This window comes from Maniola jurtina, chromosome 5 (assembly GCF_905333055.1).
Source record: "Maniola jurtina chromosome 5, ilManJurt1.1, whole genome shotgun sequence".
Lineage (NCBI taxonomy): Eukaryota > Metazoa > Arthropoda > Insecta > Lepidoptera > Nymphalidae > Maniola > Maniola jurtina.
The window spans coordinates 10505151-10532424 of record NC_060033.1 but is presented as its reverse complement, the minus strand read 5'-3'; the positions used below and the strand labels follow the sequence as shown (position 1 = coordinate 10532424).

Sequence of the window (27274 nt, the reverse complement as noted above, 5' to 3'; positions counted from 1 at the left end):
TGTTTTGAATGACGATGATAATTGTTTAAAATGTCCCGTGCGAAACCGGGGCGGGTCACTAGTGTATAATACTTAATGATCGAAGTTTAAAATCCTTACCAAGAGTACAACTCCTCATCCCTCCACGAGTCTCAGTCGAGGTTGCCGCCGTTGCGCAAGCCGGCCTTCGTCTCGGGCGGCACCTGCTTCCTGAAGCAGTCGTCCAGGAACGACGACATCGTGCGGTACAGGTGGCGGCGGACACCTTCCAGGCCGTGGGCTTCGTCGGGGTATATCTGTGCAGGTGTAATTAAATTATGTTAGAGTAAATAGAATTGACATCACCAAGCTTGCGGAAAAAATTGAGGAGGCTCACCCAATACAGAAAAAAATGGTGTGCATGTGAGGAGGCCTAATGGATAAATACCTAAGGACTAACAAAGAAGAGAAGTAAAAGAAATAGGATAGGAATGCGTAAAGGATAGATAGGATGTAGGTAGGACCTACTAAAGCCGATAAGCTACCGATAAGCGAATTGAAACCGCCCGGCCTACATGTGGCATGTAGGTAGGTATGGTTTCCAATACTCAATTTAAGTGTGATGATCTAGTTCCAAATATCGCATCATAAAATATCTAGGTAGTTATATATCTCCATAGATAGAAAAAACAAAATTTATACTCACGGATTCGCTCCGTAGCAGATAATTTCAAGACTGTCAGCACGATCGTTGAACGTGCAGAAAACGCGCGCGCGCGTGTGTGTGTATAATATGTATGTGTGCCTTACTATACCTACTTGAAGTCTAAACGTGCTGCCCTGGTCTGACAGGGCTCTCGCCAGCGCCATGGTCTGCTGTAAGTGCACGTTGTCATCGGCCGTGCCGTGCACCAGCAGCAGCATCTTGTCGTGCAGCGCCGCCACTTGCTTGGTGACGTCGGCGTCTGCGTACCCGCGGTAGTTGCCCGTCGCGTTGGGGAAGCCCATGTACCGCTCTGCGTATGCTGATGCTGATTGTAAAAAATACAATATCCTTAAGCTAAGAGATAAGAGAGAGAAATAGATTTTGTTCTTTTACAATTATAATTCCCTAAAAACTTTTTATTTTGCAATTGAAATGATCTAAAATTATCCAATAAAATAATTTTACCTATATCTATATCCAGACCCTAAATCTGATGTGCAGATATATTCTCCAATCTACACCGATATCTAGTGTTATTTTTATCTGATGCTGAGTCAAAGTTAGCAAGAAGCTAAATTGCTCACCGTAATACCGCCAACGCACGATAGGCGTGATGGAGATACCGCAGTGGAAGACACTGGGCGGGTTGGTGCTGGCCAGTGCTAGGGCGGCCAAGAAGCCGCCGTGGCCTCGGCCCCATACTGCCACCCTGCGTGAATCGATGAAGTGCAGAGAGTCGCGGAGGTACCTGCCGGTCAATCACGGACAAGCTGCACATTACTACAGTCGCAATTTTTGTAATTTGTGTGAAGCTGTCATCCTACGGCAGTAGGCCCCCTGGTGGATATAATTCCTCCATAAAGCCTTGGTCTTAAGTAGCATTTTTTTAGAAACTTATGTTTTAGGCAATAACTCAAAAACTACTTGTTGCAGTGAGCCGCTTTATAGAAAAAAAAGACTACAGAATAGCTGTAGTACGCGCAAAGCAAGTGGTCCAATTTGAAGTTGGACCATGGCGCTTTGCGCACAGATTAGGCTAAAAATGTCTCGTGGTCAGATTGGACTACCTACTTGTTTTGTGAGCACTATATCAAGCGTGGAATTGCCATTGAATAAAAAATACAACTTACTCAGCAACTTCCAACTGATCAGCTAACTCGACAGTGCCCAGTCTTCTGTGCAACGTGTGATGCGCCGCCAGCCCGCGCCCGCCCGCGCCTCGCGCGTCCACGGACGCTAGTATGGCCCCCGCACCGGCTGCTAGCGAGCCCCAGTCCAGGGCCCATTGCTCTGTTACTAGCTGAGTTCCTGGTGCTCCATGGCTGTGTGATAGAATAGAATAGAAAATCAGAAGATAAGAAGTCTAAATAATTTACCACTGGTTTGAAATGCCGTTTCTGCCGAGACTCGCAACCACCAAGAAACTCGGCGGTTGCTCTTTTCAATTGATCCATTTACAATAATATTCCATACTATACAAGCAATTGCAGCCCCACGCATTGCTGGAGCGAGTCAAATCCATGCTTGTCAAATACATGACTAAGTAGGTACTATCTAAGGCTGTCGAGTCAAAATCATTTTGTGTTTCTCGCTGTAAGGTAATCCTCTGGCATGGTCTAATTATTTCACCATCACGAAATAACTGAACCTACATAACACAGCCTTTACCTAGTCCGAGACTAAAAACAATTAAGTAAGTTAGATTATGCTTTTTATGTGTTTTAAAGTCCCGTTCAAATTCCCTATAAATCAAGAAATGTTGGAAAAGCGTCGTTGTTCCTACCGAATAGAACTCTAAAAGCTCTCGATCCTTTGTTGAGTAAATTGTCGTCTTATAGGCTTGCCAGTGAAATTGGCTAGTGAATAAATAAAAGAAACGCTTTCTAAAACCGGAGGAGGCTCCCACAAATTGCTGTCGGCTGCTTGATGAGACAGCCGTAGTCTCTTCTTTTATCCCTAAGCTCCATCCAGATGTGAACGCTTACTTAAGTATTTATGTACCTTATTTATATGTATATTTTATGGAATCCGGAAAGGTATGGGGACTTACGTTATCCCAAGTAAACTCCTACCATTATGTGATAAATGGAAAAGGGTCACGACCCTTAGCAATGAGGAATACAGTTTTACACTTATAAAGCTTTTTTTTCCTCTATGTAAAAAGAAATTATATATAGGTATTTATATAAAAACTTATCACAAAAAAAATATTTACAAAATATGTACGCTGCCCGTCCAATGGTCATTAATGGGCATTGCGCCAATACATTTTTATTATTAATATTTATTTAATAAGCTATTCAATATTTTTTCAAACCAGACTTTAACACTCAAGTGACAAGTAGATACGAAGTATCAGAGTAAAAATTCTTTATTTCAGTAAGATTAGATGATCTCTAGGTAGACTCCAATATCCAACATGCTATGTTGTGCCATTTTAAGTCAGTTTTTGAAAAAAAAAAAAATGACTTATGAATTCACGAAAATAATGTAAAGACGTAAAGGTGGACTTTGTCTGTGTTGGTGTTAGCTGGCGGGCGTGCTCTGCCTTTTTGGAGTGTTTTTTTTTTTTGTTAAAACTGACTGGAAAGCGCTCTAAGGGGGTGCCGTGTGCATGTGTCGGCGAGCGCCGGCACAGATGGGGTCCATACTTGTATAGTTTACCTAACTTGTTACAAATAACTACAAACTTGACATTGGCTAATCTTTGTAAAACCAGACGAGAGAAAAAAAAAAGAAGACGTAAAGGTGTAGTACTAACACTTTCATGACTAGTGGATACTTGGTGACTTCATCTTCTCTCAAGCCCGGGGGTAGTAAAAGCCGCACCCTTGCAGTGTTGCCACTGGACAGCTGCACGGAGAATGTACGCGGTGTCGGAAGAGCTATTACAGACAGCTTCTCCTGCACAAAGGAGTTTTAAACATAAATTCTAATTGAGGACCTGGCAAACAAAACGGTGCAATTGCACATTACAAAATATTTAGGAGGCGCAAAAACCTGACGATTGTAGTGTAATTGTACCATTTTGATTAAAATCACGAAATCAATTCCCTAAGATGTCGCCTACTCATCCCGCAAAAAAAAATTTTACTCAATAAAACATTAAAAATTGTTTTAAAATGTTAAGGGCTATTTAAATGTAACAACAACATTTGCGATCAATATGACGGGCTATTAAAAACTGAACAGGCACCTCGACGAATATGTGCCATGCATTCACGGAAAAATCTCATCAGTTAATTTCGGTTGCGTATCTAATTGAATTTCTTTAGTTCGTCCATCCACCTTCAGCGCATCGGTCTTCAAGCCGAAATGTGCGTGTATGAGACGAAATTGAACGTAGGAATGTGTATTCATGAAGGGGTTGAAATTTATAATAGTAGGTAGGTATGTGCTATGGTAAAATAGCAGGGCCTATTTGTAAAAGTATGTATCTACTCAATAAACAACAAAAAGGGATTTAAATGTAACAGCAACAGAGAGAGCAATATCAATAGTTGAGCTATAACTCGTCAATCTGTCGTCTCACTGTTACAATGGATTCGCCAGTTAAACTGCACAAAGGGAAACAAATCCGCAATAACAATGTGCGTCGATCACGCTCTGAATTCACAACAACTGTATTTATAGTCCTAGGTTTATTTTATAATAGCTCTTTCCCACATACTCGACCTAGAATCTCAATATGCAAGGCTGACCTTGTAAAGAGTTCAGAGTCAGTTGGAAAGAGCGTTCTAATCCGAAGGTACCGATTGTACTCATATCATCATTAAAAAAAATTGCTATGGAGTCAGCACTTAAAAAAATCTAGTTCAAATATTTCGTATACGTAATATAATTATTATAATTTAGTAATGTTAATTGTTAGGAATAAGATCAAAGCATTGACGGGGCTTGTTACACTTGGGCAAGTTATCCGTTGATAATAAGGATAATTTATCCTGCCAATCGCTTGTCCTTCCTTTATAGAGCCTATAGATTATTCAAACTTTACAGCAAAGTTATGAAACTTCGTACTTCAATGATTAACTCCTACTCTAAACCTTTATGTATACCGGTCTTTTCATTTCAGGGGAGGCATAAACTTTAAGGTACAAGTTTCTCATGCGATTTTATTAACTTTTTAAAGTTTACCTTAACCGATGTGTTGTTTTCGAGGTGCATCAAAAGTCTCGGCTCTGGGAGCGATATTTTGTGCAAGTTGGACGTCGGCACTCCTGGTCCCAGACACTCCAGCACGAAGTACGTCGACGACGGGCTGAAGTAGGCATCGTGGTATAGGCACGGTAGGTTCTGTGGTATGTTTTCTGCGAACAAGTATTAAAATTATTGTGTAAATATAGTTGAAACAACTGCGATGCGATGTATGAAATCCTAGCAGAGATTGGAGGCAACGCCGGGCCGTGCCGGACCGTAAAGTTGTCAATAGTTAATTTGTGCCCGGAAGGAAGACCAGCGCTCGTCCGGGCGCAAATGTTTAGGCAATTCACTTAGGCTGGATTTTTCGAAAGCCCCATGAGATAGGGAATAAAGAGGGCTTATATCTTCGTTTTATGACCGACCAGATGATGTCACCGACTTTGTCCGCGTGGATTAAGGTTTCTTTTAAAATCCCGTGGGAACTCTTTGATTTCCCGGGATAAAAAGTTGCGTATATCAATTTCCGGGATTCAAGCTATCACTGTACCAAATGTCATATAAATCGGTTAAACGGATGGGCCTTTCAGAACCCCGTGGAAACTCTGATTTTCCGGGATAAAAAGTAGCCTATCTTCTTTCCCGGGATGTAAGCTAATTCTGTACTCATGAAAATCTGTTGAACTGTGGGGCCGGGAAAAGCTAGAAGACAGACAGACACACTTTCGCATTTATAATATTAGTATGGATTAGTATGGATGAAGCGAGAATTGGCCGATCAGCTAGTTCCAAATATTCTGGTATCTTCAATAATCTATAACAACATCATAATGGTTTGTCCCATAATAAACACTAAGCTACGACGCCAAACTAAGCAAATACTTTGTTCAAACATCGTCTGCGTTTGAAGTAGGTCGTCAGGCTGTCTTGTTTAATGTTCCTCTTCATTTCCACTTGTAAATACCACTATTTACATTTTCAGTGTCAATTACTTGTAATGAAATGTCGAAACTCGATGTACATTTGAGAAAACTGCCACATCAATTTTCATCCATACTAATGATATAAATGCGAAAGTGTATCTGTCTGTCTGCTACCTTTCACGGCCCAACAGTTTAACCGATTCTGACGAAATTTGGTACAGGGTCAGCTTATATCCCGGAAAATCAAAGAGTTCCCACGGGATTCCTAAAACCCATCTGCTTAACCGATTTGTATGTTTGGTACCGCGGTAGCTTCCGTCCCTGTGATTGACATACCTAAGCATTTTATCCCGGAAAATTAAACAGTTCCCACGGGATCTTCAAAAACCTAAATCCACGCGGACAAGTCGCGGACATCCTCTAGTAATACTTAAATGAGATGTGCAAGCTATTTTGCTTAGATAGCACTCTATATAGACCAAATAGTCGCGCGCACGGTCGCCTCGTCTAGCTATGTATCTGTCCAAACCTTTAAAATTTTCGACTCGCTTGTAAATGGAGCCTGTATTTTTGTTGTTTTTGTAGTGAATTCCAATAAAAGTACTATAATATTACCCAGTAGAAAGTAAATGAAATCTGCATTTACCTATGAGTATATACCAACCCCTTTTCTTCCAGTAAGATGTTTAAATAATTTTCTTTTATGTGTTTGTTACATATACTCTGAACTTTGGTTCAGAGTATATGTAACTAATAAATAAAATATTCCAACTATGTTTGCAGGAAAATACCGAACGACTGAATGCAATTAGGTTAGATATCTTGCTAACCTAACGCATAACTTGTAATAAAAATAACTCTATGAATGATATAGGTACTTACCATATACAAAATATCGTCAACCGTATCCTAACGATAAGCATTATTTGAGCAGTTCATTAAGTTTTTACATACAGTATCTATATTTCTTACTATATTCATACTTCAACCCGTAATTTAGTATAGAAGATTATTTTTATTCACTGTGTTGTGTCTTCTCAAAGCAGTCACTTGACTGCTTGTCCTGAATTTCTATATTAACTGGACATGGACAAAGTCCACAAAATAGTAGGTACAGTGCAAAACTTGAAGTGGAAAACGTTATTGGACAGAGCATGGACAGAGCTTTGTGAAAGTCTGACAGACTAGAGGTGCTAACACAATTTCATTGTGCACCTGTTGGTACTCGAATGCAATTCTGAGCCACGCTCGAAGTTTCTTGGAGTTTATTAGGAGAACTAGTCGACAGACTTTATGAAAACGGACGGTCTAACGAACTTTAGATAGTAAAAGTTAAAAAATGGAGAACGGAGAGTTGTAACAGATTTTTGCCCCTACATTTTATCGCAATTTTTCCAGCTAAGTAGTAAGAATCTATTACTTATCTCATAGCTCCAAATGGATTAACGTAATCGATATGCCACTTATTTTAAATATTTAAAGTGTACAGAAAAATAAATAAAATATAATAAATATAAAACCTAAATAGTTCATGCTAATAGTATCTAATTACTAATAAGATATTTTAAGTTCAGAGGTAAAAGGGTCTATTAATTAAAGGTCTTACCGGGTTGCTTTTTTTTCTTTTTTTTAGAAGGCGAAGGTGACGTAGCAGGCATTTCTTCGTCCCAATCGTTGTCCCAAGCACTATCCCCTGATGACGCTAAGTTTCCATAGAATTCTAGATTAATTGACGGAGACGGCTAAACAACAAGAAAAATAACAGAAATTAACATTTCATCTGTAATGCTCAATTAAAAATTTTGAATTTTCTTTTCTTAATTGATTAAATTAATTACTTAATGTATGCATTTAATCGGTTTGCGTGTCGTAACTTAAAATGTTTCGATTTCTATCACTGATAATTTTAATGAGCGCTTAACCAATTTATTGCTTTGAGATAGCACAAAATGTGGTAAGGACTGCCTTGATAGATTGTGAAGGTCAGATGGAAATTGTCGATACAGATGAGAAAATTATGTAACGGGTACGTTATATTCATACATAATAGCGATGTCTACTGCTTTGCTTCTTGAACATAAAATTCTTAATCCTTTGTAACGTAATTTCTGCTTCTCCGATTGTTGTCGTTAAATGCATATTGCATTTGTTTGTTTTTGATTCCTATAACTAAGAGTATGCTAATAATAATAATCATTTCGAGATTTGACGGTATAAGACTGGCCAGTCTTAAAAGAGGCTGCATGCCTCTACACTAGTACCTACTTAGATTAGGTACATATTATATTTATATGCTTTTTGAAACTAAATTGCGTAATAAAACTAAGCTACAATAGACAAACCTTATAGTAAACAACCTTTTAAACTCTGTAAAGGCTGAGTACCTAGTTTATGACTTCGCTTGCGTAAACGAAACAAACCTAATAGAGAAAGGTTTTCCATCAAAGGAAAGACACGTTAGTCTATTAGATTTTATTCAAATAGTGGAAGTTTTTTTCAATCAGTATAGATATATTTGCTTGATATGTGCACAAACTATAAAGGCCTATCTAAAGGTCTAGATCTATGATAAAAGTAGAACTGAAGAAGTACAAACCTGCGAGTTACAAGTAACGCAGTACGGAAGTTTCTGAGGAGTGCCGGGTCTCGGAGCCTCCGACGATACTCTGTATAGATGCTGCTGTCCTGGTTTCCCCTCTGGTATCCCTAAGTAATATCTGCAATTTTTCCTATTTATTATTTCTACTCATATTTAAACATACGGCGGCGGTGTTACTACGAAACGGTTTTTATGTAAGACAGTGATTGAATGTCTTGTCACCTTTTTTTTCTATATTGTAAAAGAAGGAAAGCAACACATTTACCCAAACATATAGTCTAATATAAACACCATTTTAACACTGTTAATTGTATCTATCTATTGTCGAATTGTACCTGAAAAAACACAAAGCGTGCCGTCTTCATGCTTAGTATATAGGTACCTTATACTTTCCCAACTACGGTGGCGACATGGCCCTGCTTGCAAGGCGTAAAATCACGCTTATGATGCGTTATAGCAGACTATATCAATTCGTTTGCAAACACAGTTTTCATTAGTTTAAGAAAGGAATTCATGCCCAAGGTCAGGGTATTAATAGTAGTAGGACTGAATTAGACCCTTAATTCAGCTTTGTTCCCCGGGCGAGTACATTAAGCCACCATTTATAATCACTAATAGCGCTTGACGATATAATAATAATCGTTAACCCTTTATGGGTCCTTTATCATCACTGTTAAAACTATTCTAATATGAGGTTAAATCGATTGTCAAAATTTTGGGTGGGATCCGTCGAATCTGGATTAAAAAAAAACACTTTTTGCATTGTGCCAAAGCACAAATTTTTGGTGGTGTGGACTGTGGACGTTTTTATGTGTAATAGACGATTTTCAGGCGATTTAAGTCATGTGCAAATCAAATCTACGTAAATTTCATTGGTGTAGACGAGGCATAAGGAAATCAGTTGCAAAGTTAGTCTAAAGTCGCTATAATAACTGCAAGGCTTGACGAGTATACAGTAAACGAGAAAACTTTGATATGTAAACTGTAGGAACTTTATGTAGGTAAGTATATTTTATTCTGTTTCGAACATCAACATCTTGTATACTTTAGTTTTCCAGCTTCATACACCCGGGATGCCTTTAAAAGATCCCTGTAATGATAAGGCTGCCTTTGCCTAGGACAGTTGTTTTCCATCTCATTTTTATGTTTAAGTATACTATGCATTTATTACAATAAAGCATAGAGCTTACTATTACTATTACTTTATACTAATTACTATTATTCAATTACAATTACTTAATATTACTACTTTATTAATTATAGCTAACTTTATCGACTTTCTACTATTTCAATAACTGAGTACGGCTGAAAGTGCCGATTGGAACATCGATCAATTTATCTGCGATTGATAAATGTGACAGTTGTGTGGGAGAGGCATAATTACTTACATATGTTGGTTCGCATGATCCCATGCTAATAGTTTAACGACATCAAAGCTTCCATGCGTGAGAGGCAGCGCTCTCGAGCCGTGAGCGTTATGTTCAGCCCTCACCACGTGGCGGAACAGCCCCGCGGGGCCGTCTCTGATTGGGGCCAGCGTCACCAAGGCCCCGCCGCCTGCTGACCATAACGGTGCTGGGGCAGACTCCACCCAGCCTTCAGTGCCCGAAAATATTCTGTACACCTGTTCAATAGAAGAATAAACTTCTAAGCTTGTAAGCGCACGATCAATCCGCATGGAGCTTACAAGCTTTTTAAAACCGAAATTCACCTTATTGCCACCTCGATTACTAAGGCAGGAGCCGCTTTCCGATATACTCTTGCCCACTTTGCCAAATTTTTACATCTTATTTTTTGGGTTTATTAGCTCTCATAAGTTAAACTAAGTACCTACTTACGATTAGCCAGCACTTTTTGGGCTATGATCTAAATCATAAATACCTGGGTATATAAAGTTTAAAACCACTAACCTCTTGGCAAAACCACATAGGGCTCTTGCACACAGACACGACGGAGAGATTCTGTACCCGAGTGAGCCAAACCACACACACTTCTGTGAGGGACACCCACTGCGCGCTTGTGAAGTAGTAGTCCCTGTTGAAACAAATAGATCTACGCATGTCAAAGGAAAAGTTGAGATTTTGTGAATAGGTTTTCTCTTAATAATTTTAAGTAAGTACATATCAAGATTGAGGAACCAGCAAGATTCAAATTTCGGACCTGCGTTGCTATGGGTATCGCGCCTGGAGCGCCTTCATCCAAATAGATTTGTATTTTTGTTCAGCACTCGAGCGACTGTTAATGCCATCTAGTAGCGAAAAGTTACAGTTTCGAAACTACTTTTCCAAAGGCCCATATTTCAACGCAGCTCTTTGAACGAGAAATAACACATTCTTTATACTCCTTTTAATTTTTATAATAGTGACGATAGACGCTCGACAAGAAAGAACTATGGATAAGTAAAGTGTACAGTTAAAAAAGTCAGTGATTCTAAAAAACCCTAGGAGATTATTTTTAAAAGTTTTTAAACACCCGCTTTGTATAAAATGAATTTTAAGAACGACGCTGGTTAAAGATTTTATTTATTTTTTGTACTGGAGGCGAACAAAAACCATTAAGTACACGGATTTTTATGAACTAGAAAAAAAGTTGTAGGAAATAAAGAAAGTTGCTACCACTTTAAGACTAAGAAATATTAAAATAATAGAGTGCCGTGAATTAATTAACTCTATCTTACAGAGTAAATACGAAGTATCTGAATTGAATAGGATGTACCGAATCACGGTAATTAAGTACATAATAAGTTATTTAAGTTATTAATTACTAAGGTAAATAATAATACATAATTAGATATGTTTTTATGGGGCTGGTGGATAACAATTCCAAAAAAGAAACTAATTATAAAAAGTATAAAATATCTTCTTTAGTAGGTAAAGTAGATGAGTAGTAAAATATATCTCTTACCCTTCTTCAAGAATAGCTTTCGGCGGTGTGAGGTGTCGTGTGCGGATGTGCTTGGGATCCGCAATATCCGCCACTGTCAGCTTCACTGTGGGATTATTTGTACCAGGCTTGGGATACCTTACGCTTCTGATCTCCGGGTACGTCTAAAACAAGAACATTGTTTTGTGAATATTTCGTAACCCGTGTTGAGAAACATGGTGGATTTACTCGAATAATAAAACTATGAATTGACAAACTGATTTGTTTAGCTTCCCTTAGACGAAATTTTATATACTACCTTCCAACCTCCATTTCACTGAATTTTCGTAAAATTTTTCCTTAGCTTGATACCTACGCCCCGGAAAGAGCCTACCTTCCAAATACCTCTTGGAAATCTTTATATACAACGATAGTGTTCAATTAACTTCCTATTTTACTCCCTCGAAAACAATTTTCTTTTGTAATGCGTGAAAGAAGTAACAATACAAAGAATGGAACTGTGATTAATCATACACATTCAATTACCTACAGTTCATTGCGTGTTCACTAAAATACTAGGTACATATGAGATGAAAGAAAAATATCGTTCGGAATTGGTAAGGTCGGAATCCGAAATGGTACCACCTGGGTACCACCAATATAAATCTTTACAAACGAACTTCATTATGTCAGTAAAAGAACAAAAAATATTTATATGGTGTTTCCAAGCTACGGAACCCTCGGTGGTCGAATCAGACTCGCATTTGGCTGGTTTTTTAAATAGAGCACACTGTTCTGGCACATTTTCAAACGTCTGGATAAAGATCAAATCAAAATAAAAATTGCAAGATATTCGTGTCATATAAATTCAGTTACGGCCCAAATTCAGTTAGTTCATACCTACCTACAGCCTTTTTGGAGAAGCGTGCCTACGGGAAAATAAGAATATCGCTCCGATTTGATTAACCGCGGGAGTGCGTACTGTGTAATGTTGTAACGACTTAGCGGGGGCACTCCCGTGCCCCCAGATAATATCGTTTATCAAACGCTATTTGATTTGCAACGAGGATGTTTCAATTGAATTTGTAATTGCATAATATTGTACATCAAATTTGAAAAGAGCAACCGCTGAGTTTCTTGCTGGTTCTTCTTGTGTACTTCTTGGTAGGAAAGGCATTCCGAACCAGTGGTAGACGCTTTTGACGATCCAAAAGTACTTGTAAAAGTCTAATTGAATAAAAATATTTAGAATTTTGAATTTTTCGAATTTTATTCCGTTGGATATGGTTAGAATATGCCGTTTTTGCAGTAGGTTTTAATGCAAGTATTTTTTTAGGGGGCTTGGCCTTAGTATACTATGGTCTAAGCCCTTCACATTTTGAAAGGAGACCCGTCCTCAACTCAACAGTGGGTTGATAATGCTGACGATCGCAAGCTACGTACATACAAACTACAACGTAGGACTGTCAGTCGCAGCGATAAATGTGACGACTGACTAGCTCTAGTATTATATTTTCCAAGTCGCCAAAACGCGATGCATCTTTGACGCAGTCGTGAAAAGGCTGATCACCAAAGCTAAATATCATACCTTCCTAACTCTGCGCCAAAAGTATCTAAACTAAAAGTTAAAGTAACTTGTCTAAATTAAAACATCAATGAAGTGAATATTCCATTAGAGGCTACAAGTGTTTTCTTAGCCGTTTTCGAGGTCTTAGTACGGTGCCACGTGTAAAAGATTAAAGCCTTCTTTCTACAACCATTTTCTGTCACAACAATGCTTTGCTTTTTATACGGGGTTTCAATGGAAAATGTTTGTACAGAATGCGTGCCTTTTCTTTTCATAGAATGTTATAGTCGAAAAACAACCATAAAATTTTCTTAAAATAATTCTATTTCTAAATCTCACTCTTGAATATTGTTTCCGTTATATTTATCAAAAAGAATTGTTTCTTCTTGGCCATTAGTTATTAAGAGTTACCTTAGCTGGGTCATCAGTATCCAATGCTGCCCCATACCACGGATATTTCTGTTCGTGGACCAGACTGTCGTTGAAGGTGGCATACAGCACCATGTGGCCATCAGCTGACATCCATAATGCTGATCGAGATTTGAGGATTTCCACTGTAACAAAAATAGCTTCCATTAAAACCTATAGCCTTCATCCTTATAACAACGCATGGTTTTGCTATTGAATTAGGGTCTATTGGGTTAAGATTGCCCGGCTACCTATTTGAAAGTTTATAGATAGAGTTAATGGCCATCTAATCTCCACTAAGATTAAAGATAAACTAATAATTCAGCTAAAAACTGTACAGAATCATGATCCATATTTAAAATGCGAAAGTGTGTTGGTTAACGTCGCAACAAACCACGGACCAACGTGATTTTTTGCATACATATACAGTCAAAGCATAGGCTACTTTTTAACCCGGAAAATCAAAGAGTTCCCGTGGAATTTTGAAAAACCTTAATCGCGAACATCAACTGGTAAGTAAACGAATAAAAAAATATTTTATTCTTTTACTTATACCACGTATAGAGCCACAAAGCATATTTCGTAAACTCAGATCAAATCTAGACAAATGGCAGCCCTATCAAGGCACATAGATCACTCTGTAATGCAGGAAAAGTGGTTGGAATTAAAGTGAAGAGCTAGAGCTTTAGAACTAAAGCATAAAGAGCTTAGCTTGAACTAACGCAAATAAAAGGTTCTTCGGAACTCGCTATTGTGAAATGAACTATACACTTCTTGGCTTTGAATTCATTTTCTTGTTTAAGCTTATATTCTAAAGGTTTCGTTAGTACATAGGATTTTCGTAGCATGCGCTTTTTCACCGATGTTTGTTTTTGTAATCGCGTTCCTTTTGTTTCATCAAAGTTAATCCAGAAAGAAAGAAAGAAGAAAGAAAAACTGTTTATTTGGTACCAACAATTACTTAAAATAAATAAATAAAATGTAAAATGGGACGCGTGGTGTGTGGTGCCAAAATGGACTCCACTCAGCATTTGCTGCGCCTGTGTCGGGAACGCAGGCACAGCGCTGGTCTTCCGTGAAGCCAGAAGTTTCGGACGGTAACTATAGGATGCAATATACAAAATACAATACAAAATAAATAAATAATGTGGTTAGTAGATATAGGGTTAGTACAATAATTTAATGATAAAGTAGGTATATAATAAAATAAAGTAGAATAAAGATGTGGGAGGACCTGAACTACGCGCCTTCCTCACCCTTTTGCTGACGCAATAACAAAATTCTTAAATTTGATTTGAACCATGTTTTTGATTTGCTTATATCGCGCAGGGGAGGAGGCAAGTTGTTCCAGCATTTCGTAGCGGCATATTTAAAGCTACCACGAAATGCTGCGGTTACATGATGAGGAGTTTTTAGAGTCCAGACTCTGTTGGAGCGAGTGTTGGTCTTTTTGGCCCATTCGATCTTATTAAAGAGGTAGTGAGGCTTTTGAGACTGTATCACCCCAAACAGTAAAGAGGCCAAGTGCAACTCCCTTCTGGTTTTCATATTGAGCAGGTTTCCTTTATTGATGTAGGGCGAGATGTGCGATCTTGGAGGAACATTATAGCAGAATCGTATACAGGCGTTTTGAATTCGCTGAACAAGCCGTTGAGTGCGACTTAACAACCTGGGACCATACAGGGCGTCGGCGTAGTTCAATCTGGAGAGAATTAATGCTTCGCAAACCTTGAGGCGAGTGTCAGTGGTAAGAAATTTACGTACGCGGTAAAGAATTTTAAGTGGTTTTAAAAAGAACAAGTGGTTCTATTTTTTGTTTTATGCTGGGTATTCATTTTCATCCTCTCTTTGACCAAACTGGAAATTGACATATCGTCCCCCACAGGCCAACGTAGCCTGAGCAATCGCTTCTTTACAGAAGTAGACCTTCTGATTTGTATCAACTTAAGCTTCCATTGACATGCTCAGTGGTGGACGGACAAAGCATTTAAATTTGCTATAGCCATTGCAGGGATGCTTGAGCTCCTTTTTAGGGTTCCGTACCTCAAAAGGAAAAACGGAACCCTTATAGGATCACTTTGTTGTCTGTCCGTCCGTCCGTCCGTCGTGTCTGTCAAGAAAACCTATAGGGTACTTCCCGTTTACCTAGAATCATGAAAGGCAGGTAGGTAGGTCTTATAGCACAAGTACAGGAATAAATCTGAAAACTGTTAATTTGTGGTTACATCATTTAAAAAAAAATTAAAACGTGTTTCAATTTTCAAAGTAAGATAACTATACCAAGTGAGGTATCATATAAAAGGGCTTTACCTGTTTATTCTAAACAGATTTTCATTTAGTTTTATGAATAGTTTTTGATTTATCGTGCAAAATGTTGGAAAAAATACCCGAGTACGGAACCCTTGGTGCGCGAGTCTGACTCGCACTTGGCCGGTTTTATTTATAAGCTGTTAAAACTGTACACTAATAGCCATAAAGAGATTGATGTATAGTCGCAGGCTAATATTAGTTTATTAAATCTAGCACTCGTTTGACGTCAAATCGACGCAGCCATCCTAACGCCTTCTTCGCTGCGTAATGAAGCGTGCCAATATAAAATATACAGGATGTTTTATTGCTTCGTAGCTTTAGTTTTAAGTTTACGTAACTAAGTCTTATCACGATTACGTCAATTTATTTGTCAAATCAAAGAATTGGTAATCAAAAAGGGAACAGTGGTACAACAACAGCAATTTCGAATATAAAAGGCTTTAACTTTGACTTTGTACAAGATCAATATGCCTGGTAGTATTAATCCAAATTGAATTCCATTTGCCTAATTATTTATAGGTGGCACTAATACGTCAATTTATTTGTCGAATCCAAGAATTGATAATCAAAAAGTGAACAGTGGTACAGATTTGGAATAAAAGGCTTTAATTTTGACTTTGTACAAGATTTTTTGCGTTTATTCTACACCTGAGCGTTTCGTATCAGAAACATGGAGCAGAAACGTTTCGTACTAATTGATTTGATGTCAACCACACAAAGACGATAACGCCCATGGCTTTTCGCTGTTCTAAGGTACCTACTTTAAAACTCCACAAGGTTGCTAAGTTCCCGAGCATACTCAAATATTTCTAATAAAAGATCGAAAACTATATTCGAAATAAGATTTATAATTATGTATATTAAAGACCACCAACTCAGGATAAAAGTAAGCTTAGTATAGCATCATATTTTTGACTGTAACCATATAAATAATTACGTCGACCCGGCGCGGCGTTGCTCCGTTGTGGCGTGATTGAAGGATAAACAAACACTTTATAATATGGGTAATGATACGAGTACATAATATGGTAGGATAGTAAGATTGATACCATCATTTTTGCTATCCCATGTTCTTGCTTAAAATAAATAGCGGTGAAGTAAATATTTATGTTTAAGGCAAATTGAATCTCGTTACATTCCAGTCACGTTTTCGCTTGACGCGTGTCCGAAATATCACGATCGACGCCGCTCTTCGATAGATAGAGTTGGTTATTTTAATAAAGATTCTTAGTTTATCACGCTTCTTTGGTTGAACAACAGTTTTTATAGCAAGTATCTCTTTGGGTATCATTTTTGACGCTATACTATGTTGTTATAGTACCTGTGAAGTTCTCTAAAGTTTGTTACGTTGTGCTGCGATTTGTTCGCGTAACCTAAGTATTTATGACTGTAAAGTCTTAATATTATATTATTGCCGGTTCTATATGTTTTTTATTAATTATGAAAGGCGTTAGGACTGGAGGAGTGTCCTTTTAGCATGCAAGAGTGCATCTCATACAAATGAAGTATGGATTCTTATTTGAGTAGTAATCAATCAAATTCAATGAAATTTTGTAGTCAGTAGTAAAAGTACACTCCTTTTAAATGAAAACGATGATATGTTTGGTGTTGACGGTGGAGACAGGAAGACTTTTATGTACTTTCAAAAATAACGTGAAATCACACAAATCTACAGCGTGGAGTTTTTAAATTTACGTGTTTGCTTGTGAACTGTGCTGTAATGACAGATTTACGTCAACGCATATTTCAATTGGTTTACTTTTCTTCACCATTTGGTTCATTAGCATTTTTATCGACAACATTAGGCCTCAAATATAATAAATGGAAGTTACACATTCCAGAACACCCTGTGCACGCATTAAGTGGCCGTATAATAATAGCACAGCTGGTCACCCACATTTGTAGCGTCTCAGGGCGTTCACATTTTATAATTTGCCCTATATCTCCGTGGATATAATATGGATCGTTTTTTTTAAATATTTACAATGTCTGTATATTTTCCTAATCTTAATGACTTAAGTAATTAACTGGTTGGTATAGTTTCCTTAAGCTAATTAAACCTTTAAGGCGTTATTCGTTGATTTTGTAGCCCCACTGTCTTAACAGGGTTCTCTCCGTCACTCGCTTCATACAATAGTAGTTCCAATTTCATTTGAATATTAAGCAACCAAAGTCCATGAAATTTTGCAGAAATATTCTAGAAACTAATATCTGTGTCTGTGGTGTTTTAGATTTTTCTAAAAATATGTAGTTTTAAAATTACAGGGGCTCAAAGATTTGTATGTAAATTTTTAAGACCGCGTAACTTTGAAATCGAATATTTTAACAGAAATCTGGAAAACCACAGACAGATATTAGTTTCTAGAATATATCTGCAAAATTTCATGAACTTTGGTTGCTTAATATTCAAATGAAATTGGAACTACGTTTGTATGAAGCGAGTGACGGAGAGACCCCTCTTAATGGTTTCGGAGGTGAACTGAAATCTGAAAGAGGACAGTTGGACTGCTGTCGTACCTAGCTACATTACCTTCATAATATTTCTGTATGAGAATTACGCTTCGTTGAAAAAGAAAATAAAATGTTAGTCATGTTGAACGTGGCTGAATTTGTTTAAAAAAATATGAATGCGTAAACGACTTGAATTTAGTCCAAGATTCATTTTAATTTATTATGAAGATGAAAAAGTTGTGGAAAGATTTTATCGCCACAATAGACCGCACGTCTTATGGGAGAAGAATCTTCGTTAACAATGTACCTACCTACCTTACCTATATAATATATCAGCCCTGAGCGCTTCTTTGATGAAGGCCCATTTAAATGGTAATTTTTCATTTGTGAACAAAAATTCCTTTTTTTTGAAGATTCCACGGATATTGTACGAAACCTTTTGTTTTTTGATTAATTCATGAATAAAAGAGCCATATTTTAGGTAAGAATACCTAACTCCCAAGTGAAATAATCCCTAATTAGTAGCCTTTGTTTTTGAAATTCTACTTGGGTATTAAGTAAAGGATACGATATCTTTTCTTTTTTTTTATAATTCAAGTTGTTTTCTGTTTCTATGTATTTTTAAAATTAAAATAAAAGTTTTTAGCACAGAAATAGTTAGCAATCTAGTCTACTATCTATTTCTGTGCCAAAATCCATCACAATTGGTTTGCATGAAAAAGTAAATTAAAAAAAAAAAACATTCTTCTTTAGGTACAGCTATAACAATCATGTAAATATATCATAAACTTTTTTTTTAACCACAAAAGCGGTTAAAAATATTTTTAGTATATATGTAGTAGCTTAATTTTGCTTACCGCTAAAGTATTGTCGATCGAGAGGTCGATAGCGTCGATTGTGTCGTCAGTATATAGAGAGGTCATTGGTGTCGAGCAACTTTTTTTCAGGGCAGGTAGGTAGGTAGGTGCTTACAAACTGATCTGTAGGTATGTACAATGTGTGTCAAAGGAGATTGTTTGTTGAAGGAGACGAATCGCTTCACAAAATATCGAAGAATGTTTACTCATCAGTTAAAGTGCCGAAAATGTTTCATACCTTATCCTAGACGCGACTACATCCGTAGAAATACGATCTTTTTAACCTCCGACCCAAAAAGAGGGGTGTTATAAGTTTGACGTGTGTATCTGTGTATTTGTCTGTGGCATCGTAGCTCATAAACTAATGAACCGATTTTAATTTAGTTTTTTTTTGTTTGAAAGGTGGCTTGATCGAAAGTGTTCTTAGCTATAATCCAAGAAAATCGCTCTTTTCTAGTTACTGTTACCTTCTCTTTTCTAGTTACTGTTACCACACCTTGTTGTCGGGGGTGTTATACACACACACACAGACAGATACACAGATACACACGTCAAACTTATAACACCCCTCTTTTTGGGTCGGGGGTTAAAAATACAAATGTATATGCTTTGCCTTACCTATCTGAAGCATTTATTTGCCTACTAGCCGATGCCCGCGACTTCGCCCGCGTGGATTTAGGTTTTTCGAAATCCCGTGGGAACTCTTAGATTTTCCGGGATAAAAAGTAGCCTATGTGCTAATCCAGGATATTATCTATCTCCATTCAAAATTTCAGCCAAATCCGTCCAGTGGTTTTTGCGTGAAGGAGTAACAAACATACACACACACACACACACACACATACAAACTTTCGCCTTTATAATATTATAGTGTGATTATAATATCTTCGAATGAACATTATCTTCGCTTTATTTCTCTAGTTCTATTGCCTAATACCGGATTCATGTAATCAACGGTCCAACCCAATAATAAATTAGCACTATTCTATAAATATTTGCATTGTTGAAAGAATAGGCATCTGTTTGCTCTAAATACAACTTTACCTAGTCTCCCTTCAAGCGATTGCCTCATTTAAAACATCTGAAATTCGTCGAAAATTGCAAACAGGCGATACTTAATTTTACAGCTACTATTACGTGGTACATTAATCTTTGTATGGAGGCAATAAAACCGCGTTTGTTAGTCATTCTCGCTCATTGTAAAAGGGGCATAAAGACGTTTTGTTGACGTCATTCATTACGCTCTTTTCATTCGTTCAGTGGAAAGCGGCCGATCGCTGGGAATGTTTACAGATTTAGATCGGTGGAATGAAGGGGAAAAATGGATGTCTATTAATATTTCAGTAGTGGAAACTGGGAAGAGGTCTCTCCTTTTTTTGTACTCTTTTCAATGGCGGGTATGTACGAGTAGCTGCGACGTATGAAGTTATTTCAGTTGTGAGATTACCAATACTTATTATCATCATCAACTCATGCACTATTGTGCACAGGTCCTCTATCAGAATGAGAAAGTTTTGGCCATAGTCCACCACGCTGGCCAAATACAGATTAGCAGACTTCACAAACCTAATAGAACATTATGGAGAACTCTCAAGCATGCAAGTTTCCATACGATGTTTTCTTCACCGTAGTGATATTTGATTGCTTAAAATACAACTCCGAAAAGTTACAGGTGCGTGTCCGGGATCGAACCTCCGACCCTCCAATAGGAAGTCGGCCTTTTAATCACTAGGCTATCATCGCTCAGTCTCAACAAAATATACGACCAAAAAACTTTATAAATTGTCGTAAGAATTATCTTACCAAGTCCCTTAAAAGTTGAATTCCTTCAGGGTAAAAGGGCGTGTCGTTATACTTTTTACATAAACAAAAGAGGCACAATAAATTGCCGCAGGACTTTTATATATTCAATGAATAAGTTATTTACGATACTAGGTAAAGGATAGCATTATCCTTTATGCCCCAGAGATGGTGAGTAATAAATATTGAAAGGGGAAGATCATTAGATGAGCACTTTATCACAAGAGGATTGTAAAGGAAAGTAGAATGAAGTATCTTTTCGTTAACTATATTTATTAACTTATACCAAATAACTCAATCCGATTACGCAGGACGACTTATCTACCTATTTTTAAATGCGTTAAGGGTACATAAATTCATTACAATATTCCTTCCCCGTGAAATGTTCTAAATTATGGTGAAAACAGTATTGAAATCAGCTTAGTTTAGAAGTTGGAGTCCGACTCGCACGTGTCTGGTTTACTGTCCATTATACCACTCTAGCAATCATATTGGTTGCCAAAGAATGCAAAAGTAGGTACATAATAATTCAGACTCTGACCTTCCGTTACAAAGAATAAGGTCTAAAGTATAAACCTACCCTTTTTACCCTTTTTAATGCGTATAAAGTAAAATAAATATTGATTTTTCATCCAAGTTATTACAACATATTTGCTTCGTCATTTCCTTAATTACATTTTGATTACGTTAAAATACCCGTAAATTGATGGAAACGAATTTGTCGACACAAGATACTATAACAGCATCTAGGTACTTACAATTAGCAGAAGTGCGTGCTGGCATAGAGAGTCATGTTTCCGGTATTGAAAAGTCGGTGCGATCGGTACCGATCGGTGCGGGTAAACTAGCCTTATGTTATCTTTATGTGACATCGCATAAGATAGTATGGTGCTACTTTTACCCGCACCAATCGGTATCATCCCGCACCGACTTGTCGATCCCGGAAACCGGGCTCTTTATGCCTCTTTGGGCTCTTCACCCAAAGGCCTCGTAGTCGATTTCCGGTTCAGCAAACATTGCAAACGAACTTTTCAGAACGTTAAACAAAAATGATTTTCGTGGATTGGACACAGTGGCAATTATTCTCCGAAATTGGAATATACACAGGAAAAATTAATGAATTTTCTGAAAATTGGTAGGTACGGCTGCATTTTCTTGCAAGTAAGGACTGTAGGGAAATTGGTTTTATATCAAAATTTTGATATTCAATACAGGATTTTTAGGAATCCGCACCCAAAAAGTGCCAAATGGGGGTCTGTTACTTACTGAGCCTCCCCTGCGTGTCTGAAAATGCATTTCAAAATTGCACCTATAGGTATAAGGGCGCCTTTCCACCGAAAAGGAGACGAACGAAGCGAAGATGGGAAATGCAGTACCTAATAGAAGTATTAGCATACATTTTACGATAAATCGGTCTGAAAGAAAACATTTCCGCTCAGCTTTACTCTGCCACTTCAGTGAAAATGCATCAAAATCGTAGGTACTCATTTTACTTTATCTGAAGTTCTTAAATGATGAAAGAAATCAGTACAAATTTTTCAAACAGAAACTTTTATTCATTTTCATCTGACAAACGTCTTGAAAGAATTCGAGACAGACTGGCCTCATTAAGATAAGAGGCCAGGTTGAAACGCAAATTCACAACGCTTTCACTGAATGGAAGGAACATTATCTCCCTCGTGAATCGTGATCAAATTAAAACTTATTACGAATCCCATTTTGCCTAAAGTTTTTAGGCTCAAAGAGTTTCCTGATATAGATAAGTTTAAGATTAAGGCTGAAACAATATGGCGCGATGGAAACGTGGTAGTAGAAGTATAAACCTTTATTGCAATAAGACTCAATACATATTTAGAAATAAAAACAAGAAGGAAAACAATTCTACGTACGTAGGTACGTAGGTATCCATTACGGCTCCTAGAACTTGTACTCGTATGAAATAATAGGCGTTCATACTGCGAAGTGGACATAATATGTCATTTTACCGCAATCGAGGCCGGAGTCCTACCACGGTTGTTTGACAGCTACGATCGCAACCAATTAGGCTGACAAATCTCGCATGCATAAAAATGCGTAATCCATGTTTGCAGCAAAAATACCACAAATTCATCCCATCCTCCGTCGGCATCAATTTTCCCTCCAATTTCAATAAGGGTAAATTCAAGTCAAGCGTCAATTGGTATCTTCTAGGTAAACGCGTACCATCTTAGGCTGCATCATCACATGCCAGCAGGTCTGAATATAGCCAAGTGCTAGTCTATAAATAAATAAAAAATCAGCCAATCATAACAATTCAGATTGTAATAATGATTGATGCAGCTTTTCAGGTATTGTACTGGAATCTTTGTATTTACAAATAGCAGGCGCGAGTGGACAACCGTGTAATTTTCGTCGCGCTTCTATGTTAAATTTTTCAGATTGGGGGATAAGTATAGGTAGGCATGTCGACACGTGTAAGCTCACACATCAATTCTTTTCACTTGCCAACCTCGTTTCAGCTGCAAATTACGTCATTTACAACTCGCAGTAGTACCAATACTGAATGATTACTATTGAGTAACCCATTGAGAGGGAAGAGAGTGCAGTTACTGAAATTCCAACTCTGTGCACTTTAAAGCAAGTACTCTCTTTGAATGCAGCTGCTTTGCTAGCATAACAGCTATTATTCACACCTATTCGCCGGAAAACTGGATGAGAAAATTGGTGACGACGGGCTGCATAGAGATAGAAGGCATGAATGTAGGTATAATACACAGCTTTCTTTAAATAAGGATCAAGTAGAGGATTAAGACAAGAGGTCTTGATCCTCTACTTGATGCCATAAGTCGAAGGCTTATTAAAAGTCTTGTTGGTTAAAGAAGCTATTGACCACAAATTCAGAAATATTTTCTATGATACACGTAAACGTATAAAAGTAAGGGCATTGCCCTGATGTTTTCTACCCAATTACTTACATTTGTAGGATTTTTATGCTTATAATATTTCTAAGGATTAAACCTTGTGTTTGGAATAAATGATTTGATGGATATAGGTATTTTATTTATTTATGTTCGTACTTTTTGCACCACTTATCTAATATCTTAGTACACTGGGGATTTTGGGAATATTATATGTATTTGGAATCGGCGTCTAGCATGTTTCTAGTCGCCGAGTGAAACTGTCGATTGTTATGTCAATTTAAGTTTACAATAGAGAATTATGTAAGAGTAGGCAAACATGGGTAAAATAACAGGCTGGTCAATTTTTCGTACATATAATTGTACGTAATGATTATTGCCGCTTGTACGCGCACTCATACATTGCCGTATGATGAATCGAGGCGCTTATTTGACAGCTGATTATTATTTAACCGCCCGTGCGCGCCTACTCTAACCTAATATTAAATTTCAATTGTTATTGATTCGCTTCGCTACTCCACCCCATTCCATAGGTCTACGTTACCCACAAGGTTGAGTACAATCGTGAGATAGCTCTACGATATTTTGAAACAAACATAAAGCGCGTCGGCAACGTGTCAACGAAGCTCCTACAACTTGTAGTACAAGGGGCCATAATAATGAAGGTGACCATAGAGCGGTGATAGCTTAGTGGTTAAAGCGTCTATCTTCTATTATCGGGAATTCAGTCCCAGGTCGTACATCTAACTATTCGGAGTTACTTACGTATTTAGTACTTGAGTAGTTACATATCATTTCAGTGAAGGAAAATATCATGAGGGAACCTGTATGCCTGAGAGTTATTCAGAATGCTTTCAAAGGTAGCTTCGATAGCTCAACGGTTGACGAGCGGACTGAATTCACAAAGGTCGACGGTTCAAACCCCACCCGTTGCAATTTTGTCGTACCCACTCCTGGCACAAGCTTTACGCTTAATTGGAGGGGAAAGGGGAGCATTAGGCATGGCTAATATTCTTTACAAAAAAAAAGGTGTGTGATATCTGCAAATCCGCACTGGGCCAGCGTGGCAGACTATGAAATGCCTTAAACCGTTTCATTCTGAAAAAAGACCCGTGCTCAGTAGTGCGCCAGCGATGGGTTAATTACGTATGAAGGTGTTTTACACGGCAAAAAGTCCGTTGAAGCGGTGCTGCTGCATGTCATCGACGTCACATCCTGAAGTTTGATATTATAACGTATGACAGTCATCGTGCTTTGTATGTTTCAGGATTTAGTTCTTCTTTATTTCTACAAAATAAAACGCCTTATGTCTGAAGACTCTTTAAAAGTGTTAAGTGCAGACTTGACTCATTAGGTAGATAAAGTTCCAAGTTGGGGCGCTCATTTACAACGCTTTAACAGAAAGGAAAGCTCATTTTTTATCCTCGACGAAATTAAAGTATATTCAGGTTGTCTTCTACAAGTAGTAAAAAATTTGGTAGCAATCTTAATCTAGATTTATGTACGTGCCTACGAGATTGAGGACGGAAATTAAAAGAAAAATCCATTAAAAATCTTGCTCAATAAAGAACAGATTAGTTAACTTCAAATAAGCTTTTAATGAATAGAACTTAGATTAAATTTTGTCTTGAGTCTGATTTACAATATTGTGTAATAAAGAAACGAGTTCCTAATTCCAGCTTGGTATATAATAGAGTACGCAATAAATATAAAATTCATTCATAATTAATTTTTAGAATTTTTTCAATAGATTTTGAGGAGTAAAACTTTCCTTTTCCTTTCCCTAACGAAGCATGTTGTGCCTATTAAAAACTCACCTTAACTACCGGGAGCAGAAGTTCTTTTAATGAGTAATCGCTATTCACAATCTTCGAATAGAAATTTCGAGGTATTCAAATTTGAACTCTGCGTGTTTAATGATAAGCTTTCTCTTTCAAACTCATTTTATTAGTATTCCAGTCATTATTCAAACCTATTCGTCGGAAAACTCGACGGGAAAATCGGTATCGATGAGGGTACACAGCGAAAGAGGACGTAAAGGTACACAGTGAAAGAGAGTACGTACGAGAGCGTTTTAAAGAGGGCCGAGACCGAGCGCCTCTTGAGCTTGCGGTCGGAAGTTCATTTTCAAATTTCGCTTGAAAAATGTAAAATTGATTTTACAGTAAATCCATATCTACTCTTACAATTAAAGTGTTACTGGACGTGGACCATTTCTGTGCATTAAATATATTTTGAAAATTTCAATTGGAGGTAATAAGTATTATTATCACCCTGAAACTTCTGAATGGATTTGAACGCACCTTACTTGACATATTTATAGCCCATACTCGGTGTTAGCATATACATATAAAAAAGCAATGATAAGTTGCTTGGACTGCGCTTGCGTAGAAGATGCCGATTCACTCTAGCTTTTAAGGTGCTTGCTTTAATGGGCGCATGAATATAAAACGGTTGCTATAAAAAATAGCGGTTGCTGTTGTTCCCTATTCGATTTTCATGGCCGGCGGATTCTGAAAAAAAAAAAAAAACCGAAAGAAGACTTACCCTCATACAACCAATCCGGGACACCATTGTTCACTCTACCAGGTACACCCGTGTCTGTGACCCGGTATCCTGTGGAAGACCTCGGCGCTGGCCGGTAGAAGATGTCGTAGTCCTTCACCGTGATAAGGCCGTGACCCTTGGGTGTCCACATGGCGAGGAGGAGGAAAGGACCTTCGGTTATAACTCCTCCGCCAATGTCGTCAGGTAGTGGTGTTAGCGGGTAGGACTCTCTGTAAAGAAATAAATTCATTGCATTCATCTAACCATATCAACAGGGAAGTAATGAGGTCTGGTGTATGCCATTTGATTCAAATATCTTGTTTTTGTTGGAAATCCAACGCTGATTCTTAGGATTGGTAGGTGGTCTTCAAAAATGATTTTTTGATGGTTTTCCAGTGCTTTCCATACAAAAGAAGTTTGGTTCTCATTTAAATAATAACCAATCAAACTCAATGAAATTTTCTAGACACGTTTTAGAAATAAATATCTCAGATTTTTCTGCATGTCTCTGATTTTCCAGATTTCTGTAAATATGTGTAGTTTTAAAGTAACATGGACTTAAAAATTTACATTCAAGTCTTTGACCCAGATGAATACTTAAGGATTAATTAATACTTATCTACCCAAGTACCCACCAATGCACACTACTCAAACTCTAAACAAAATATATAGCCTTCATGTAATGATATATTCGGATAGTTTCTAAGCGCATTTGCTTTGTTCCTGCAGTAGAAATGTATTCATTCACTTACGTAAAAGGCCTGCTGGAGCAGGATATACTAATCTTTTAAAGTAGCATTTCTATTTCATGGTTATGTACCTTTTAGGGATTAAAGGAGGTCGAATGGGATACAAAACTTAATATATTTTTTGCGACGAGAGGCAGGTTCATTCATATAGTAGTTTGTGACCAATAAAAGAAAAAATGTAGGTATAGTAAACATATTCTATACATCGAGGCGAGTTTCATGCGTTGACTTTACCGTGTATCTGCCTACAGTCAAATTACAAAGGAAAACGCGCTGCAACATGGACTTCATCATTGTTCTGTTTCTCAGGCTTGTCATCTAGTGCAAGCCTAACTCACAATTTTTTTTAAAATGTTACAGTATTCAGTCATACAGTGTATTGATACCTTGCCACATTTTTGTCACAAATATGAAGTTAAAAAAAAAATTGTGTGGAATATTTTCTTCGAATTTGAGTATGGAAATCTATTTTCCATACTCAAATTCGAACTACGCAACGT

General features: G+C 37.5%; 2 protein-coding genes across 3 annotated transcripts in view; one reads left to right on the top strand and one right to left on the bottom strand.

The window, feature by feature from the left end:
* The window catches only part of LOC123865236, a 33534-nt gene extending 31522 nt beyond the window's left edge, over window positions 1–2012 (top strand). Inside the window, exon 22 of the mRNA XM_045906167.1 lies at window positions 1998–2012. The gene's annotated coding sequence lies outside the window, so the exon portion shown is untranslated. The remainder of the gene's footprint in view (window positions 1–1997) is intronic.
* Window positions 1–27274, bottom strand: part of LOC123865235 (dipeptidyl aminopeptidase-like protein 6) — a 122870-nt gene that overhangs the window by 5309 nt on the left and 90287 nt on the right. For both annotated transcript variants that reach the window (XM_045906164.1, XM_045906165.1), the window contains exons 6-18: window positions 26026–26255; window positions 13167–13309; window positions 11231–11373; window positions 10237–10360; window positions 9715–9950; window positions 8324–8444; window positions 7334–7469; window positions 4802–4974; window positions 3426–3568; window positions 1795–1986; window positions 1249–1412; window positions 778–989; window positions 100–275 (exon numbers count right to left, since the gene is read on the bottom strand). In XM_045906164.1, coding sequence (XP_045762120.1) covers window positions 132–275; window positions 778–989; window positions 1249–1412; window positions 1795–1986; window positions 3426–3568; window positions 4802–4974; window positions 7334–7469; window positions 8324–8444; window positions 9715–9950; window positions 10237–10360; window positions 11231–11373; window positions 13167–13309; window positions 26026–26255 — 2161 coding nt within the window. In that variant the 3' untranslated portion in view covers window positions 100–131. The remainder of the gene's footprint in view (window positions 1–99; window positions 276–777; window positions 990–1248; window positions 1413–1794; window positions 1987–3425; window positions 3569–4801; window positions 4975–7333; window positions 7470–8323; window positions 8445–9714; window positions 9951–10236; window positions 10361–11230; window positions 11374–13166; window positions 13310–26025; window positions 26256–27274) is intronic.